Source organism: Elephas maximus, chromosome 2 (genome assembly GCF_024166365.1).
Source record: "Elephas maximus indicus isolate mEleMax1 chromosome 2, mEleMax1 primary haplotype, whole genome shotgun sequence".
Classification (NCBI taxonomy): Eukaryota; Metazoa; Chordata; class Mammalia; order Proboscidea; family Elephantidae; genus Elephas; species Elephas maximus.
The window spans coordinates 65,814,696-65,833,513 of record NC_064820.1 but is presented as its reverse complement, the minus strand read 5'-3'; the positions used below and the strand labels follow the sequence as shown (position 1 = coordinate 65,833,513).

At 38.2% G+C, this 18,818-nt stretch overlaps 1 protein-coding gene across 1 annotated transcript in view; it reads right to left on the bottom strand.

Moving 5' to 3' along the window:
* ZSWIM6 (zinc finger SWIM-type containing 6) overlaps nt 1-18,818 on the bottom strand; it is a 216,422-nt gene that overhangs the window by 82,304 nt on the left and 115,300 nt on the right. Inside the window, exon 2 of the mRNA XM_049864131.1 lies at nt 4,067-4,423. Coding sequence (XP_049720088.1) covers nt 4,067-4,423 — 357 coding nt within the window. The remainder of the gene's footprint in view (nt 1-4,066; nt 4,424-18,818) is intronic.

Here is an 18,818-nt window from a genome sequence, read left to right as displayed (position 1 = left end):
AAAAACCGATTTAATGAAAAAGAATGTTTTATATACAGATGTTTGGAGGCAGTGGGACCATGTAGTCAAATAACTGCAAAATATTTTTAATCCCACTCCCTACTAAGTCATCAATCTAATAGTTAAAATAAGACCCTCCAGGGCACAGATTTCCCATTTCTTCACTTAAGGTCATGGCTTGCTTCTTACTTCTCTTCTTTTTTACTACTTGTCACACCAGAATAGAAAGCAGAAAGGCAGGTCATGTAATTGCCCCATTTCCAGGCTGGGAGCAAATCTGATAATAAATTGTATGAAGAGAAAGCTGGTGGGATAAACTGCTCAAGTTTACTGCTCTCGTGAAGCTGTTCTCACATAAGTTATTTGAAAATCAAATTAGTCAAAAGCTAACCTGCATAATGTCCTTGATATTTCCTTTTATCTTTTTCTTCTAATTTAGAAACTCTGAAAGAAATACAATGTCATATAAACATATTCTCACATGCAACTTTAGTTTACATTGTTTCTTTAGACCCACTATTTCAACACAGAACAGATTAAAAAATTTTCGCAACAATCTTTGGAGGCTTCTGTCCTTCAAAGAGGAGCCCTGGTTGAGCAGTGGTTAAGAGTTCGGATGCTAACCAAAAGACGGGCAGTTTGAATCTACCAGTCGCTCCTTGGAAGCCTAATAGGGCAGTTCTGCTCTGTCCTGTGAGATCACTATGAGTCTGAATCAACTCGATGGCAATAGAAGGAGCACTAGTAGCACAGTGGTTAAGTGCTTGAATGCTAACAGAAACGTCTGCCATTCGAACCGACTAGCACCTCTGTGGGAGAAAGACATGGCTATCTGCTTCCATAAAGATTTATATCCTTGGAAACCCTGTAGGGTAGTTCTACTCTGTCCTATAGAGCTGCTATGAGTTGGAATCAACTTGATGGCAATGGGTTTGGTTTTCTGGTTATCCTTCAAAACAAGCTAGGGAAGTGCAGAATAGGCAATGGATTGTTGTAATGAATTTAAATTAAGATTCCCCCACATACTACAATTGTCATCTATGCAATCCAGATATGTCATATAGTTATATCTTTGGATTGTTTATAAGATTAAACTAAAACTCAGAGACACAATGGCCCTACCGGATTACATGAATAAAGAGAGTTGTTGTTGTTGTTAGTTGCTATTTAATCAATGCCAACTCACTGCAACCCCATGTGTGCAGAGTAGAACTGCTCTACAGGGTTTTCGAAGCCACAGCCTTTCAGTGGAAACCCTGGTGGCGTAGTGGTTAAGTGCTACGGTTGCTAACCAAAGGGTTGGCACTTCGAATCTGCCAGGCACTCCTTGGAAAGTCTACGGGGCAGTTCTACTCTTTCCTGTAGGGTCACTATGAGTCGGAATCGACTCGACAGCACTGGGTTTGGTTTTTTGATTAACCTTTCAGAAGCAGATTGCCAGGCCTATCTTCTGAAGTGCCTCTGGCTGGGTTCAAACTGCTAACTTTTTGGCTAGTAGTCAAACACTTATCCATTTGTGCCACCCAGAGAGAATGCATAAATGTTTGAAGAATTGGTAATATATCCTATTCTTCACTCTCCACGGCACATTTTAATAAGCTGCCACAAACAGGCGTGTGAAAAACCTCTGGGATTATCGCTGGCTGGCCAGAATTTTCACAAAGCCAAAAACCAAACCCTTTGCCGTCAAGTAGATTCCGACTCATAGTGACCCTCTAAGACAGAGGAGAGCTGCTCCATGGGGTTTCCAAAGAGCAGCTAGTAGATTTGAACTTCCAACCTTTTGGTTAGCAGCCATAGCTCTTAACCACTGCACTGCCACGGCTCCGAATTTTCACAAGGCAGTAAGATTTGACACAGTTGACATGACAGAGTAGAGGCCTGCTTGAAAAAATCCTTGAGTGCATGTGCTTTTGGTGGGTCAGAGGCACTTCCGTGGCTGAGCTGTTTACACTCCTGTTATTTAATGCTCATCGATCCTATCAACTAAAATGCTTACGATAGCTACTTTAATAAAGCTGGGGCTGATATGGGGACCACTAGCAGAAATATGGCTACATGGATTTTCCTCTGACATAAAAACCACGTTAAAAGTATCTCATAGCACCCGAAGACTTGTAAAAGAATGCTCACAGCAGCAGTATTACTAACAAAGTACATCAACAGTAGAATACAGAAATAAATAGTGGTATTTTCATACCTAGAATACTACAGAGCTGTGCTGTCTAAATACAGTAGTCCCCAAGTCCCATGTGGCTACTGAACACTTGCAACGTGGCTACATTGTGATTTGAGATGTGCTGTAAGTACAAAATTTGAGATGTGCTGGTTTCAAAGCTTAGTATGAAAAAGAAAATTTTAAATATATCAAAATATTTGTATACTGATTACATATTAATTGGTAATATTTTAGATATACTGAGTTAAATAAAATATATTATTAAAACTAATTTTATCTCTTTCATTTTAATTTTTTAATGTGGCTACTATAGTATTTAAAATTGTATGGCTTGTGTTATATTTCCCTTGGACAGCGCTGCTCTAGAGCAGAGAAAATGAATGAATGAATAGGTACATGAAGCAATGTTGGTCAATCCTACAATCTTACATATATGATTTTTTCAGTAAAAGCAGATACATGGGAATCATACTGAATGATTCTATTTACATAAAGATAAAACTAAAGTGCTAGGCGATGTAACCCTTTGCGTCGAGTCAATTCTGACTCATAGCAACCTTGTAAGACAGAATAGAACTGCCCCATAGGGTTTCCAAGGAGCAGCAGGTAGATTTGAACTGTATACCGTTTGGTAAGCAGCTGTAGTTCTTAACCGCTGCACGGCTTGATGGCAATGGGTTTGGTTTTAGTGAAGTAAAAAACAAGAACAACAAAACACAAGCTGCCAAGGAAGTGATTACCACAAAAATCAGGAAGAGAAGGGGCTTGTTACTGGGAGGCACGTGGAGCTCTCATAAGTGCCGAAAGCCTTCTATTTCCTGGCCTGCGTTCACTTTATTTGCTAATCTGTACATTCATATTTTATATACTTTTCTACATCTTGTATTTCATAATTTTAAAGTTTTTTTTTTTTAAAAAAAAAGAATCTCAAACTGCTCCTTTTTAAAACATGCTTATTTGCTGCATGAAGTAATAATTTTGAGGATAGCCTGAAAGATTAAGGTAGAATGACTTGTCATGTATCACTAGTCAATATAAGAAAAGAAATATAAAAATGTTAGGTTGCTGAGCTGCCTAGTCAACACTGCATTATTTTCTTCAACTTATTTTTAAAGCTCTGCATAAATATTTTAAAACCACAGAGGCCTATATTTTAACAATATTATTTACCCTATATTAATGTACTATATGAGATAAATAACAGGTATGTTTCTGAAAGGCTGCACAGAAATTCTTGTGAGCTGACAATTTGAGCTGCACAAAATAAACACTTGATAAATGTGTTTAGTAATAAATGAGATAACCTTTTCAACGTATAAAAGAATGAAAAGAAACTCTTCTTAAGACTTCTTATATAAAATAATTATTCATATATGAAACTCTCTAAACAAGTTCTAATAATTTTTAAATTTCTTTTCTTATGAGACACCTTGTCAGATGCTTTCCTGAACTATGAATTTTATAAGAAAATTAAAAAAATTCAGAATATGCTCAAATCATTCTACTGACAACAATGTACAAGGGTAAATCAAGTATTTTCCATAACTAATACCTAGTATTTGATGACATTTCACCAAATGTAAAGAAAATATAAATCAAAATCCAGTTGCCACTAAGTCAATTCTGACTCATGGTGACCTCACTAATATTTAACAAATGAAAGATTTCCTGAGCACAAAAGACTTGCCACCTAGTAGAATGCCATGGAACACTTTAAAACCAATGTTTTAGGATGCAAAACTAAATTTAAAAGTTAGTTTTAAACTCACTTAAGAGTAATGCTGATGATATAATTCACATTTAATTCATTTTTATGCAGAACAATCGAATTTATTTTTTAAAAAAAGATCCCGAGAAGAAACACATAGAATCAATGTCTGTACTCACCATGAACTTGGTTGATCTCAGAATTCTGGGAAAGAATTTCATCTGCTAATTTTTGAGCTGTTGGCAAAACTTCTGTGTGGTGCACTGTGATCAAATACTGTACAAACTTTTGTAGTTGGTCTCTATTCATCTGAAAGAGAGTCTCTGAAATGGGAAGATGCAGTTTGACCTGATCTGGTTTGCGGATGCGGTATAAAGACAGTGCCACAACATGGGCACAATAAAATATGTCCTTGTTTCCACAGCTGCAGGTCACTGAGGTAATCTTGCAACGATCAAAGCTGATGGCCACGTTGCAAACAGTTTCTGGCTCCGATTGTATTGCAGGTTCCGTTACTGTGCCGCTCAAGTGGAAACCTATGTAAAAGAAAGAGAGAGAGTTTAGCTTTTGCATTCAGATACTATGAAAGGCTGTAATTCTTTGAAATGTGTGGTGCTTGACAGCACGAAGGAAAAATTATGGCAGCTTTTATTTTAAGTAGAAATATTCAGGACACAAATCTGCCCCCCGCACCACTAGAGGTTAAAAAAAAAAAAGATGTATTTAACAGATATGCTGAAGTACTTTATACAGTCATATGTAAACACTTACTGCAGTATACCACCATCATACCTCCTGGAAGTTGTTGGATTACAGCACTAACATGTCATCATCTACTCCATTCTGACTCTGGGGTAAACGAGACAAAAATCCTCTAGATCAATGGTTTTCTTCCTTCTTCCCTTTTCCTTTTTAAAGTGGAGCCTACCAGCTCACCTTTCTTCCCAGCAAACTCCTCCCTCCAACACACTCTTATTCCAAGCAGCCACCAGCCCCCTCCAACTAAAACCACAACTCTGAGGGGGGTGTCCTTTTTACAAACCTTGACCAGGGAATTTTTTTTTTTTTAATTTAATAATCCTTTCTGTAGCATGACTAACATATGCCCCGATGTGGCAGCACCTATGAGCAAAGCCTGCTGATGGAACTGTAGGGCCCGCTAAACCTTATACACACATACCACCAAGCGACTCGCAATGATTATTTTCTTCCATATACTACAGAGCCAAGCTGGTACAACATATAAGGTTGTTAAGCATACTCACACCATGTGTGCATGTATAAAATCACTCAGTAAGAAAAGAATGTAGAGAGGTCTTGTAACTTAAACTTACAACCACACAGGAATCATCCGCAGCCTTCCTGACTGATGGCCCTCTGGCCGCTCTTAGAACCTCCAGAGATCAGACACCCACCCCACACAGACAACAAGTTCCCCTTGGACAGCTCAAGCTGCAGCTTATAGCGAATGAAAACCACCACCTGCCAGTCAGTCCTGTCCTGCCTGGTAGGGGACAAATCTTCCACATTCTCCTTCCCTACACTCATAGGAAGGTTAGACCCTGAATTTTACTTGACACACCCATTCAGTTCCACCCTACCTGTGAAAGCTGCGTTCAGGGGCCAGGAATAGTCCCAAGGCAACGAGAGGGGGATCCTTTTGGGAATTTCCAGGACTGAGATTTACCTTAGCGTTCCAGGAGGCTGACAGAATCATGAGTGGTACAAAATGAAGCCCTTAGAGGCCTCTCACTGTCTATGCTACTTATTTGAAATGTATTGAGCTGGCCAGTATATCTTTGGCTTCTCCTTCATTCACAAAGAGAAGGACCTTTGCCATGTGGGAACTCTGGAAGCTGCAGAAATGTGTGACACAAGAAAGACCACCAGACAATGCCTGGAGCTCACACATGGAACATTTGAACCCTGCTGACTGTCTTCCCTGAGAGAGGCTGCCCAGGCCAAAGAATTGGAAGAAACACTGCTCAACTTAGAAGAAATCTTTCAGAGTAATATAATTTCATCTTGATAGCTCATATTCAGTAACAGTAGAGGGAGGAAACTATTATAATAATTTTTACCAAATAAATCATTAGACTAGAATATTACCTTAAAAAAAAAAGTTACCATTACTACTTCACAATAAGAATTTCTGAAAATTATAATATGATAACCTTTGATTTTTCCTGTCTCAGAATGGGTACTTTGTCTCTTTTGATCAAGGAGTTTTTTTTTTTTTAATCACAAGAATAAAAGTAAATGTAATTATATTTTTAAACAACTATAATCTCATAATTTTCTTATGAGAAAAAGATCAAATAAAAAAAGTAAATACCCAAGAAAATTTCAAAAATGAAGAATTATAAGGGAAGTCTTGCCTTAATCTATATTAGATGCATTATAAACCTAGAATTAAAATTCTGTGGGACAGGCACAAAAGAAGACAATATCTATGGCTCGTAACAGGGAGTCCCAAAATTTCACAAATATATTCTGTATGTTTAATGCAGGTAATCTCTGTTTTCCACCTGTTACATATAACCAGGAAATCAGTTGTCATAATAGGAAAATAAACGACAAAACCAAACCCGTTGCATCAAGTCTATCCCGACTCATAGTGACCATACAGGACAGAGCAGAAGTGCCCCATAGAGTTTTCAAGGCTGTAGTCTTTATGGAAGCAGATCACCAGTTCTTTCTCTTGTGGAGTGACTGGCGGGTTCGAACTACAGACCTTTTGGTTATCAGCCAAGAACTTAACCACCGTGCTACCAGGGCTCATTAATAGGAAAATAGTTGTCATAAATTGATCATTTATAATATCGATCCCTCCCCACTCAACACTATCATCTCTCCTTAAGTGTCTTCATCTCTCTATAAAAGCCATATTGGAGAACTTTCACAACCACAGATTAAGCCAAAACAATTAAGGATCCAAAAGAGTTAGACTAGCTAGACTTTAAAGAGAAGACTCTACAAGGGCATAACATTATAGGTGCTTCATAATAAACCGATTTAACTATCAAAGAGGTCCTTAGGAAAAACTGATGAAAATTGACGATCAATAGTTTTGCAAAAATTACCTTCTTGATTCATGTGAGTTATGCAAATTAACAGGAAGTAAAATAGACTGAACACTGATATCACACAATTATGCAAGGGGAAAAAATCCTCATATATTATCCAATTTTAATACCTTACCTATTTACTGTTTTTGTAAAGAAAAAAAAAAAGACTTCAAAACAACTTAATTCAAAGGCTAAGTGGAGTCAACAATTAGGGGACACCGAGCTGTTAGGGTGATGGGTGAACAACTTGATGAACTTTATGTCACTGAACTTACATGTGAAGATTACTTCTCTCTTTTGTATCTCAAAAGAGACTGACTCAAGATACAACCTAAACCTGTAGTTTGTGTCCTGTCTCATTAACATAACTCTATCTAACCCTGCCTCATTAACATCGTACCAAAACCCAGTGCCGTGGATTCCTAGAGGTTAGGATTTACAACACATAGGTAACTGTATCAGATCACAAAATGGAGGACAGCCACACATTACCGGGAGTCATGACCTAGCCAAGCTGACACATCTTTTTGGGGGACACAATTCAATCTATAATAGGTGCCTTGAAAAAAGGCCTGGCGATCTACTTCCAAAAGGTCACAGCCTTTGAAAACCCTATGGAGCACAGTTCTACTGACCCACATGGGGTCACCATGAGTCAGAATAAAATTTACAAGAGCAGGTTGCTGGGTCTTTTCTCCCCGGGAGCTGCAAGTGGGTTCAAACCTTGGGCCTTTCGGTTACCAGCTGAACGCTTAACCATTGAACCACCAGGACTCTTTCCCTGTAGTAGGTGACAGTATTTTTAAAATAGGGGTTTTTGTTACATTTCTCTACTATTAGCTATCATAGTGATTCCTCTCTTCCATACTGTTAACCTTTTTTCCAGCGAATTCTTTGTGCTCAGGTCAGTTGCAACCTCTAATCTGACTAGCTTTGTGGCAGCTATTTAAGACTTAAAGGTCTATTTGATTTTTGTTTGTTTTGTTTCTTATTTCTAGGGCGAGGTGGTGGACGATGCTAGATATGAGAGGCTTCACCTTAAATACAGGAAAATTACATACACACAACTAAGGGGTATATGCAAACCTTAACCGAAACCACTGCCATCAGGTTGATTCCAACTCACAGCAATCTCGTAGGGTTTCCAAGGCTATAAACTTCTACAGAAGCAGACTGCCACATCTTTCTCCCTCAGAGTTGCCAGTGGTTTTGAACCACCAACCTTCCGGTTAGCAGTCAATCGCTTTAACCACCGCGCCACCAGTGCTCGTTAAGGTGTAGATAGTATATTACTTTTAAAAACTACACAATACTGAATTAATATGCTGGAATAATGTAGGATTTCCACCAAGTCTTACTTTAGGATTTGTAGTGGTGTATTCTGGCCTACCCAATTTGAGAAACCTTCTTTGGAATGCCCCCAACTCACTCCAGGTGAGACCTATATAACACCACATCATCCACAGGACAAGCAGGAAAAATATTCCTCCCTCAACAATCCCAAGCGGGCTTTAAGACACTTCCCCCAAAGCAGTCTTATCTCTTCGGTACTGGACGACCTGGAACAAAACAGCATTCCTGAGAAGGGATTTGGCTTTACTAGAATTCTGACAAACTCTGACCAGCCATTTTAGGATTGCAAAAGCAAAATCTCCCTCTGGAATAGTTAGCTGTTCCGTGTGACAGAACTGAGCACACAAAAAGAGGCAATCCTGCATTTCATGGTAAAACATGGAAAATTGTTTATTTTGAAAAAATTAAAACTGGAGAAAATATACATACCTTTTCTTATAAATACATCTCTTTGGCCTTAAAAAATGTAACCTGTGAAAGCAGTTCATCCCACAAAAATAAGTCTCACAGGGCAGTCAAATTATTGTATTATCATGCCACTACTGAGGCCAGGATAACGTTAGTATACACACTCCCATCTGCAGGAACTGAAGAAAAAGCAAAAACCAAGGCACGGCGTTGTGCAGACCTTGGAAATAAAGATGCCCTCGTTCACGTCAGGTTCTGTCACTGAAATGCTGTGTGTTGGGCTTGTTTAACCTAAGTCTTGCTATATTCATGTGCAAAATGTGGCTAAAAATATCTCCTAGGGTTGTTTGGGGGATTAAAATGAAATAACATATGTAAAGCACCTGGCACATAATAAAAATGCTCATTAAATTTTATTTCTCTTTCCTTCCCCTCCCAGCTGGAGAAAAGGGGGGCAAGGTCAGCTGCATTCCCTTCATCCATAACACCTCCTTTTTCTAAGCTACAGAATCTTGGTGGGCGTGGGGGATGTTTCCCCACTTGTTAGGTGATTGGGACATTTAAGAGGGGTCACTGGGAATGCGTGAGGTAAGTGAGTAGGGCAACACCAGAAGATCATAGCTATTTGATGGCATAACCAAAAATCTTCAAAGATTCAGTTACACTTCCCCATTTTCCTATTAAGTTCAGCCAACATAGGTAGTTTTATGAAACAGTGTTACTTTCATATAAAGACTAGAAAATATTAAGGGATAGATTTTTTTAGAAACCATATCTATTTTTTAAATGTTATAATGCAATTCTTCTCAAAGTGTGGTCCAGAAATCCCCACAGGTCGCCAAAGGTCAAATCTTTTTTCGTAATTACAGCAAGACATCGATGGCCTTTTTAACTCTTTCTCATGAGTGCACTTTTAGGTTTCCAGAGGCTACATGATATGTGTTATCAGAACAGACTGAATACATAGGCAGATAGGAAAATCCAGCTTGCTTCTATTAAGACAGACATTAAAGAGGTTTTCAAAAATGTGAAACGTATTTTTGGAATGCAGTTCTTATTTTTATAAAGGTATGTTATTTATGTTAACATGTAATGGGTTTATTGTTGTTGCTGCTGTTGGTTGCATTTATTACTGTTATTTAATATACATAAAGTTTTCAGAAACCCTGGTGGCATAGTGGTTAAGTGCTACGGCTGCTAACCAAAAGGTCAGTAATTCAAATCTGCCAGGCGCTCCTTGGGAACTCTATGGGGCAGTAATTCTACTCTACCCTATAGGGTCGCTATGAGTCGGAATTGACTCGACGGCAGCAGGTTTGGTTTGGTTTTGGTACAAAGTTTTCCTCAGTTTTAATTTCAAATACAGTAGATATCAGCAGATATAATCCACATAAGCAAAACCACTTTAAGGTGCTCAATAACGACAAGTGTAAAGGGGTCCTGAGACCAGAAAACTGAAGAACTGCTATCACAATGCACTGTGCCAAGGCCTGGAAGAAATGACTCCTCCAAATCATCTTTGAAAAGGTGTTATTTGAGCTTGGCTCTTTACAGTAGGTCAATGGCTAATAAGACTCAGCAGAGACAACACTGAGGGGCAAATTTCTCATACAGAAACACGTATTTAAGTCTTTTAAATATATTTCACTTTAACAAGGATCAATTAAGGTTTCTAGAAAGTGAATATTTAATTCCTCACTGATGTTCCAAAATAAACTTTCCTCGAGGGCTGAGTTTCCATAGCTGAGGTTAAATTTTAGTTTCATCTTTAAGGGGGCAAGGGGACCCATGATACCAGAACTGGAAAGACAGCTGTTTTAAAATACACAAAGACTTTCTAAAGGTTGGCCATTTTGCGTGTGTATATATATATACATGTGCTGAATTTACTGAAACATGGTTACAAACTCAAAACGTTAGAAAATTTCTAAGCTAAAATAAACTGGCAGACATGAACTAAACACACACACTGAAACTATTGCTTTCAGGGCACCTCTTTTCAGAAATATATGTGCCCTGTGCATGAGTTGCTCAAGTAACATATTCTTTGCTGAAAAGGATTTAACAGAGGCACTGCTGTAGTGCTTACACAAATACATCTTTCACCCTTTTCCTAAATAAAAAGAACCCCCAGGGAAATTAAAAGGCAGAAACCAAGGCAATGTAATGTTATGGCTGAAAGGGTGGCAAAGGTTGTGAGAGGTTTTTTTGTAATTTTTAAAACTCAGTCTAAAAATACAAAAGTGTTAACATTTAACATTCTCATAACAAAATACTCATTGGCTAACTAAACTCACCAGGTTGGTTAAATGTACAGTAACTAATACTTGATTATGCGTTCCTGGCAAAATAGTTAATCATTGCCAGGAAAACTTCACGTGTGCCTTCCCGAACTCTGCGAACTACTGTATACAATCCAATACCCCACATTGCAATTGTTATGCCAAAAAAAAAGCTTTAATTCAAATCCTGCACAATTTCCACATCAGCAGTATAGACACAAAGGCCCAAAACTGCGGCAATCAACTCAATTTAAAACCAACTTGTCTGAAACATCATATTCTTTCTTCAACTACATAATTTTCTCAAAGGAAAATTCTAAATTAAAGAGGCTGCATCATCCTGTGAGCTGGCTAATTAAATCCTCTAGTCCTAATTTCTAATACTAAACTTAAACAGCTCATAGAAAGACATTAGGAGAGTCTGCCAGCAATCACTAATGAAGCAGTTTTCATCTTTCACAAAAATTATTTTTTAAAGGAAAAGCTTTATTTTTATGTCCACCTTAAAAAATGCCTATTTGAAACGGAATCACTCCTACACTTCATTAATATCTGAGAGAAAGACAATGGCAAATTAATGCAAAGACCAGACTGTAAACCACAGCACACCATATAAACAACATAAAAATTTACAGAGCATGCATTCGATGGGCCCAACCAAGAGTTCCCAGCGGCATTCTATTCAGTATTGTTTTTGTCTTCTCCTTAATGTCAATTCTTGTACCATTTCATACAAGGATCCACATGATCAGAATATCTTTGCTTGACATCAGAAATGATTTCTGAAAATAAGACATTAATCCACTAATTTAGCTACCTGCAATGGGCATCTTGAAGGAACACTAACATACTGCCTACTTCAAAGGAAATAAGTGGGGTTTTTCAAAAAACATCACAGCATTCTGTGCCATCTCAACTTCTGAAGTACATAAGTGTTCTCCATCACCACCACCAAGTAATATTACAGAATGTATTTCTGTATCTTAACATGTATATTTGAGGGAAACAAACGTTGCCCAGTATCAGATTAGGTGGGTGGACAGGTAGGTGATAAAAAAACTAAGCAGAATTTTTGAGTTATTCCCACAACAGTAACACTAAGCCATGTTTAGGAATTTAAATAATTGGCCCCAATCTTTTAAAGTCCATTTTCTCTGACATCAACCTTTCCTTATACAAGCAAAGCAACTCCAGCCTTTCACCATTCTCAGAGGCCAGGCAGCCCGGTAGGCCTTCCTCACCCGGCCCCTGTCCACATACCCCTCTGCCCCCACCGCAGCTCAGTGCTCCCTCTCTTCTCCTTCCTCACTCCCAAGCTTTCACCTGGGTCCCCAACTTCTGAAGTGCAGAAGAACCTCATTTGAGCCCTCTGGCACCCAAACACCAGCTTTTAGCACCTCTGTACATCTCTCTCTTACTTTCTGGGGCCCAGGTCTAAAGGGTGAAGGGGCAGAAAATCCTTTCACCTGTTTATTTCCTGTTGTTGTTTACAGCAAAACAACTTTAGGAAATGCTTGGCTGTTTGCTTCAGGAACCAGGGGTGAAGGGGAAATTCTGGAGACCAATTCTGTTTACCAGAGCCAAAGGGTAAGCCAAGAAGGCGTGCTTGGAGTCAGGAGGGGAGAATGTAAGCCTCAGAGGCCAAATTCCTCCACCTACACCCTGGAGCTCCAACCTGACACCTCAATCCAACACAACCCCCACATTTTGGCCCAAACCCATTCCTAATGCCTTACCCCACTGCCCAGGCTTTCACCTGCTTAATCTTCACAACCACCCTGCAAAGTAAGCATCATATTCCCCTTTGTACAGATGAAAAGCCTGAGGTTCTCTTGGAGAAGCAGTGGTGGTGCACACTTTGGATTAAATAGGCCTTTAACAGACTAGCAGGAATACTGGAGTTCTGCAATCAAACGATAAACTTGCACAAATAAAATCTTTCCATACCAACAAATAAATGACATAAAAGGATAAAGGAAGGCAAATGAATAGATCCAGACACTTGAGTAAAACATTGCTAAGGTTTTGGACCCTTGGAGGCAGAGTACCATCTTTCATCCCTGCAGCCTGAGGATCCAGCACAGTTCTTGGAACATGCCAGGCCCTTGTAACTATGTCAAATGAAGGAATTCATGGAGCTCTTCCAAGCAATGTCCACCCTGCATTACACAAGTCACAAATAACTAAATGCTTTGGCCCCAAGCCCAGGATACTTTAACTTCACTAGAGGCTATTTCTAAGAGTCCACTCCTCTCTTATAAGCGCAGCTAGTCTGGTAGCTTGGAGACAGCAGAGGTCTGTGCCTTCCCCGTGAAAGTTCTGTCCTGGAGGAGGCACTCAAGAAACATTTATTAGATGAAAGAATGCACAAATGTTCTCAGTATATGGAGCATACAGTTCAGTGATTCTCAAAAGGGAATGTGGCTTGTTAGTACACAGATTGCAGGGCCCATCCCCAGAATTTCTGATTCAGTAGGCCTGGGTGGGGTCTGATTAATTTGCATTTCTAACAAGTTCCCAGGTGATGCTGATGCTGCTGGTCCAGGGACCACATTTTAAGAACCATTGACCTAGATGATTAGAATTACAGACTAAACAAAGCTTTTTTGGTCAAAAGACTTCAGTAAACAAAGTAGAACAGTGAAGAATATGTAACTTGTGGCATCAGAAATTTATACAATTTCTACCTTATTAATTATGTAACCTAAATGTTCCCCGTTCCAAGATGTCAGGTATGGGGTATTAAACTGAGCTGATCATTAAGGGAAAAAATTAAAACAGCATTTTATCATAACAAAAATGTATTACTTCCACAACTGTTAACACTTAAAGCTATACCATCCTATTTTAAGTAAAATCTTCATTAAAAATCTGAATTAAAATATAAAAATTAAAAAAATGATAAATCAGAGAATATTTACTTTTACAAAGAGATTGTTTTACAATGTTCCAGGGCTGCTTCTTACCTCGGGGTTCTCCATAGATTTGAAATAATTCAATTAACCAAAAAAAAAAAGAAGAAAAAATTATTGGTAACTATCTCAGTAACACATTTTTGGCCTAAGGCAAAGTGTACCCTACATGAGAAAGTTAGAGGCAACGATATACAGTATAACACAAGGTCGGGTAGGATTTTAGTGAGAACTGGAAACCTTCTAAAAAAAAAAAGATCAGTCTTCCTTCAGGCTCCAACAAGACTAAGCTAAACGAGCTAAGGTCAGTAATTTAGCCTTGATTTTCTCATCTATAAAAAAGAACTAATAATACCTATCTTGCAGGGCTGCTGTAAAGATAACTGAAAATGTATCTAAAGCACTACAGTGATTTCTTTTATTGAGTGCCTGCTACCGTCATTACTGTAACAGAAATGCCACATGCTCTTGGAAGTTTGGCATTTCCACCACGTGCACTAAAACCTTGCCCAGTTAGCATTAACGCGCATGCTGCTGGAAATGCCAAGCTTCCAGGAGCGTGCTGGCATTTCTATTACAATAATGGACAAGGCTTTGTTGTTGTTGTAGTCATTTATATTCTAATATATTCATACTTGTGAATTAATGGAATTGCTAGCTTTTAAAAATTTTGTTCCATTTTACATAGCACATTCTTAAAATGTGACTTGATTCCAAACAGAAGAGAAAAAAAGGGGATTTAAAAGACTCAATTTTGTCTCAAAATAACTTTCATTTTCAATAACTGAAAGTAATTTTTGCACTTTTGGCTTTGAAGATCACTCTACTAAAATAAAAACACCCTTTGTAGCCCTAATGTGTAACTCCCAAGCCAATGTAAATGTAAAATTATTTTTACAGTTCAAGTCTGTCTTGTCACTGAGCTAGAGACTAACTGAAGGTTGAACGCAACACTGAGGAGACTTGCAATTCTAGCTGTGGAATAAAAAGTGACCACAGCTTTCCCTTTTCGGTAATTTATGGCCTGACAGGCAGAGTGAAGTCAGAGCTCCTGTTCTCCTCAAAGAATCTCAAGCAGGACTGTAAGTTATTATCTCCCTGACTGTGGAAACGAAAATCCTATCTGGTGTATGTTAAGAACAGTGAAGTGGACGTATTTAAACCTTGCCTAAAAATCGTACGTTTTTTCCTTAAGAACATCGTGATAAAAAAGAAGCAAAGAGACAGGTCACCTGTTAAAAATTCCGATAAAACTTCCTAAGACATCCCTACCCATATCTTGGAGTAGTGTCATTACAGGTGATCTTTTGTAATGGTTGTTTTGTTTGGTGTGGGGGTATTATTTTTTTCTAAAATTTCTATAATGAACACATATTACTTACATAATAAGAAAATAAAAATGCTTTCACTAAAACTGAAAAGTGTTCAAAGACTTCTTGAGTCAAAGAATTTGACATATAAATGATTTGCTGCACATGTTCTGGGAGCCTGGTGATGAACACACACCTAGGACAAACACCCAAAGTCATCAGTGCTGGCTCTGCCCTACTGAATGGCCTAGCCCACTTAGGCAACGAGACATTCAGAGGCTCTCCTTAACCCATGGATGTTCGGCCCTCCTTATGCACAGACATAGCCACGCATAGAAAGATGAACTAAGGAACTCAAAGTAAGACAAGGTTGAGAGAGACTGGGCTCCTGGTTCTAACTCTAGTCTCTAATTTTAGCCCCATTAGAAAGTTACTTATTATCTACTTTTTCTCATTTATTAAATGAGATAAGCAGATGGAGTCACTGGGTAGAGCAAACCATTAAGCACTTGACCACTCGCCAAAAGGTTGATGGTTCAAACTCACCCAAAGGGGCCTCATAAGAAAGGCCTGGTGATCTGCTTCTGAAATTTCACAGCCTTAAAACCCTAGGGAGAGCAATTCCACTCTGTAACACATGGGATCATCATGAGTCGGAACTGTCTCAACAGGAACCGGAACCGGAAAATAGATTATATTAGATGATTTGTAAAAAATTATGGAGGTAAGCCATCAGTAACGGAGGTTAGATTATGGAGTGGTACTCATATAGCATAAGGCCTTTGACCTGCTCTGGCTACTATAGGGTTTGAAGCAATGATCATCTCAAATAACTTGGAAGCTATGGCTCAGGGAAAGGGAGAGAGAAAGGATAAATACACTAAAGCTACCGTCTATACATATGTCACTGACATTTTGGGGGGAAATTTTTTGAAGCTTTGAAATTCAGTATAAAAGCAAGTAAACATTTAGTTTTTACCTATAGAATTTTTACCCACCTGCCTATAACTAAGGTGTTTAAGGCATGATAGTTTTTTGTAGTTGTTGTGTTTCATACAGCTGGCAAAATATCCATTGGGAAAAATCTCAGATTATATAAATGTATGTGAGGCTTATCTACGTAAATGTGTAAAATAATATAAATATTTTTAAAAGCCCATTAAAAATGGAATGAAACCAATAGATACTGTCTGCCTTCCCATCTAAAAGAATATATTCTTTCCCTTATTGTCCATTAAATATTATGAAGATAACGAGTGGCCACACTACTCAACAACCACTTCCCTAATCCTCTGCTTGGTAACAGGCATTGTGCAAGTCTTCAGGGGAGCATCCAAGGGCTCCAGTTCTGAGAAATTGCTGGATTACTGGGCAATTTGATAGTTAAGAAGGCAGATCAGAATTAGATTAAGAAATAAACAGGAAGAAAAACAGAATACAGACATTCATTTTCAACAGTGTTCTACATATGTTAACAGGTATTCATCAAAAGAAAGGGGGGGGAGGGGTGTTCCAAGGTCATATGAGTTTCGATTAAGTAGCATTCACCACCGCCTAGCTGGAGATTCAGAATGCATATCACAATGGTAACGACGTTAAGAATTCATACAGTAAAGGTTTCCCCACTGACTCTACTTAATAGAACTTTAAAGAAGAATGGTGGTAAAAGGTCTAGAACAGTAGCTGTAGGAAATAAAAAAAGAAAACAGTTCAGGATGAACAGCAGGGTTGCTAAACAGAACTAAGAGCTCAACTGGCATTTCTCCAGGAGTTCAAGACTCAGCTAGTCACGTGTGACTTAAAAACTGGAGATGGCCTCATCTTCAACAACCCCCTTCACCATAAGAGAACCAATTATTTGTTCTTGAAAGTCAGTCTGTTGTTTAAAGTCAGTCTTCTTGTGATGCAATACTAAAGAAAACACAGCATTACTATTACTTGAGCCACAATTATGGTTAAAAGTTCATCTGGTATATTCTCAACTAAAAATATCTATTAATATTTGATTTGCCAGAATACCACACACTCCTTACCCATAATGGTAAAAAAAAAAAGTGTTTATAATATTTTACTTGCAAGTCCTCAAAATTTGGAATGGCAAAGCTCAAGTATAGCTCTTTGCAAGGAGGACCTGAGAGAATCTAAAGTGCAAGTTCTGCCTTAGAGTTTATTCTGTAATACACAGAGAGAGACACCTAGCCCTATTAAGGAAGGGCTGTTAAGATCCTGGTGGCACTTAGAAGTACCTAGAACAGTGCCTGGCATATGGTACCTACTCAGTATTAATTGGGTGAACAAATAAAACAAATGAAAAAAGTAAAGTTTTTATTTAGTGGAGAGGTTAAATGAAATCTGAATACTACACCATATTGTTCTATTGTGGGAAGATGCAAGTTAGCAAAGTCTGAAAACAAACGAGTTATGTGTCTTACTTACCCAGGGAGCATGTGTGACAGAATAGTTATGGACAATTAAACTCTTATTGTAGATAATATCCCTGATTAAATGGCTTCTTCAAAATCTCACAAAAATGCCACTAATACAAGTAACAATTTGATTTTATTTATTTATTCCCAGGGCAAGTGTTTATAATGTATATTAACAGATATATTCCATCTTATCCTAGGAGAGTGCTTCTGTTGGATGTTGGTTGTGGTAACATTAAACAAAGAGAGAAGTAATTTAGCAATTGGCTCAGGAATCTAATCACAATTTTCCTTTTACTACCATATATATAATTGTTAAATAAAGTTGCTGATGAATAATTATGATCTCATCTTGCTAAACTTTAGGATTTAAAAAAAAAAAAAAAAAAGCTGAAAGATACCAGAGAATCCCTATGCCTAATTTCTGACTACTGTTCATTCTTAACAAGAAACATAAACCCAAATGGCTTGAAATACAAAAGTGCTAATTAAGTAGCAATTCTGTACATACTGGCTTAGATTTGTGTTTCAGAATCAAAATATGTGTCTGAGGCGTGGCAGTATAATGGAATGAGAACTGACCTGGGAAAGCGGCTTTAGTTTTAATCCCACATCTGCTACTAATTAGCTGTTTGACCTTGAGTCTTTGGCCTCATTTCTTATCTGCAGAAGGAGGCTAAAAGACTGGATCACTGGTTCCTTACTGTCTTTTTTTGGGGGGGGGGGGGGGCGGAGGTGTCACATGTCATAGATCCCTTGAGAATTTGAAAAAGGGTAATGAATGCTCCCCCCCACCCCCAAAATATACACAAAACTATGCAGAGTATTTCAGAGTTAAGTGTCTCTGCTATCTATTTATTTAGGTTAAGGGCATCCTTACAGGTCTCCCCACAGACTTAAACTCTAAAATTTTTAGATTCTTAACAAGTCAAAAGCAGCCCTATATGTAATACTCATATTCATATATATAATACATACACATATATATAGCCCTGGTAGGCAATGATTAAGAACTTGGCTGCTAACCAAAAGCCTGGCAATTCGAACCCACCAATCACTCCATGGGAGAAAAGACCTGGCAATTTCGCCTGTAAAGATTACAGCCTAGGAAACCCTATGGGGCAATTCTACTTTGTCATATAGGGTTGCTATGAGTTGCAATCAACTCAACA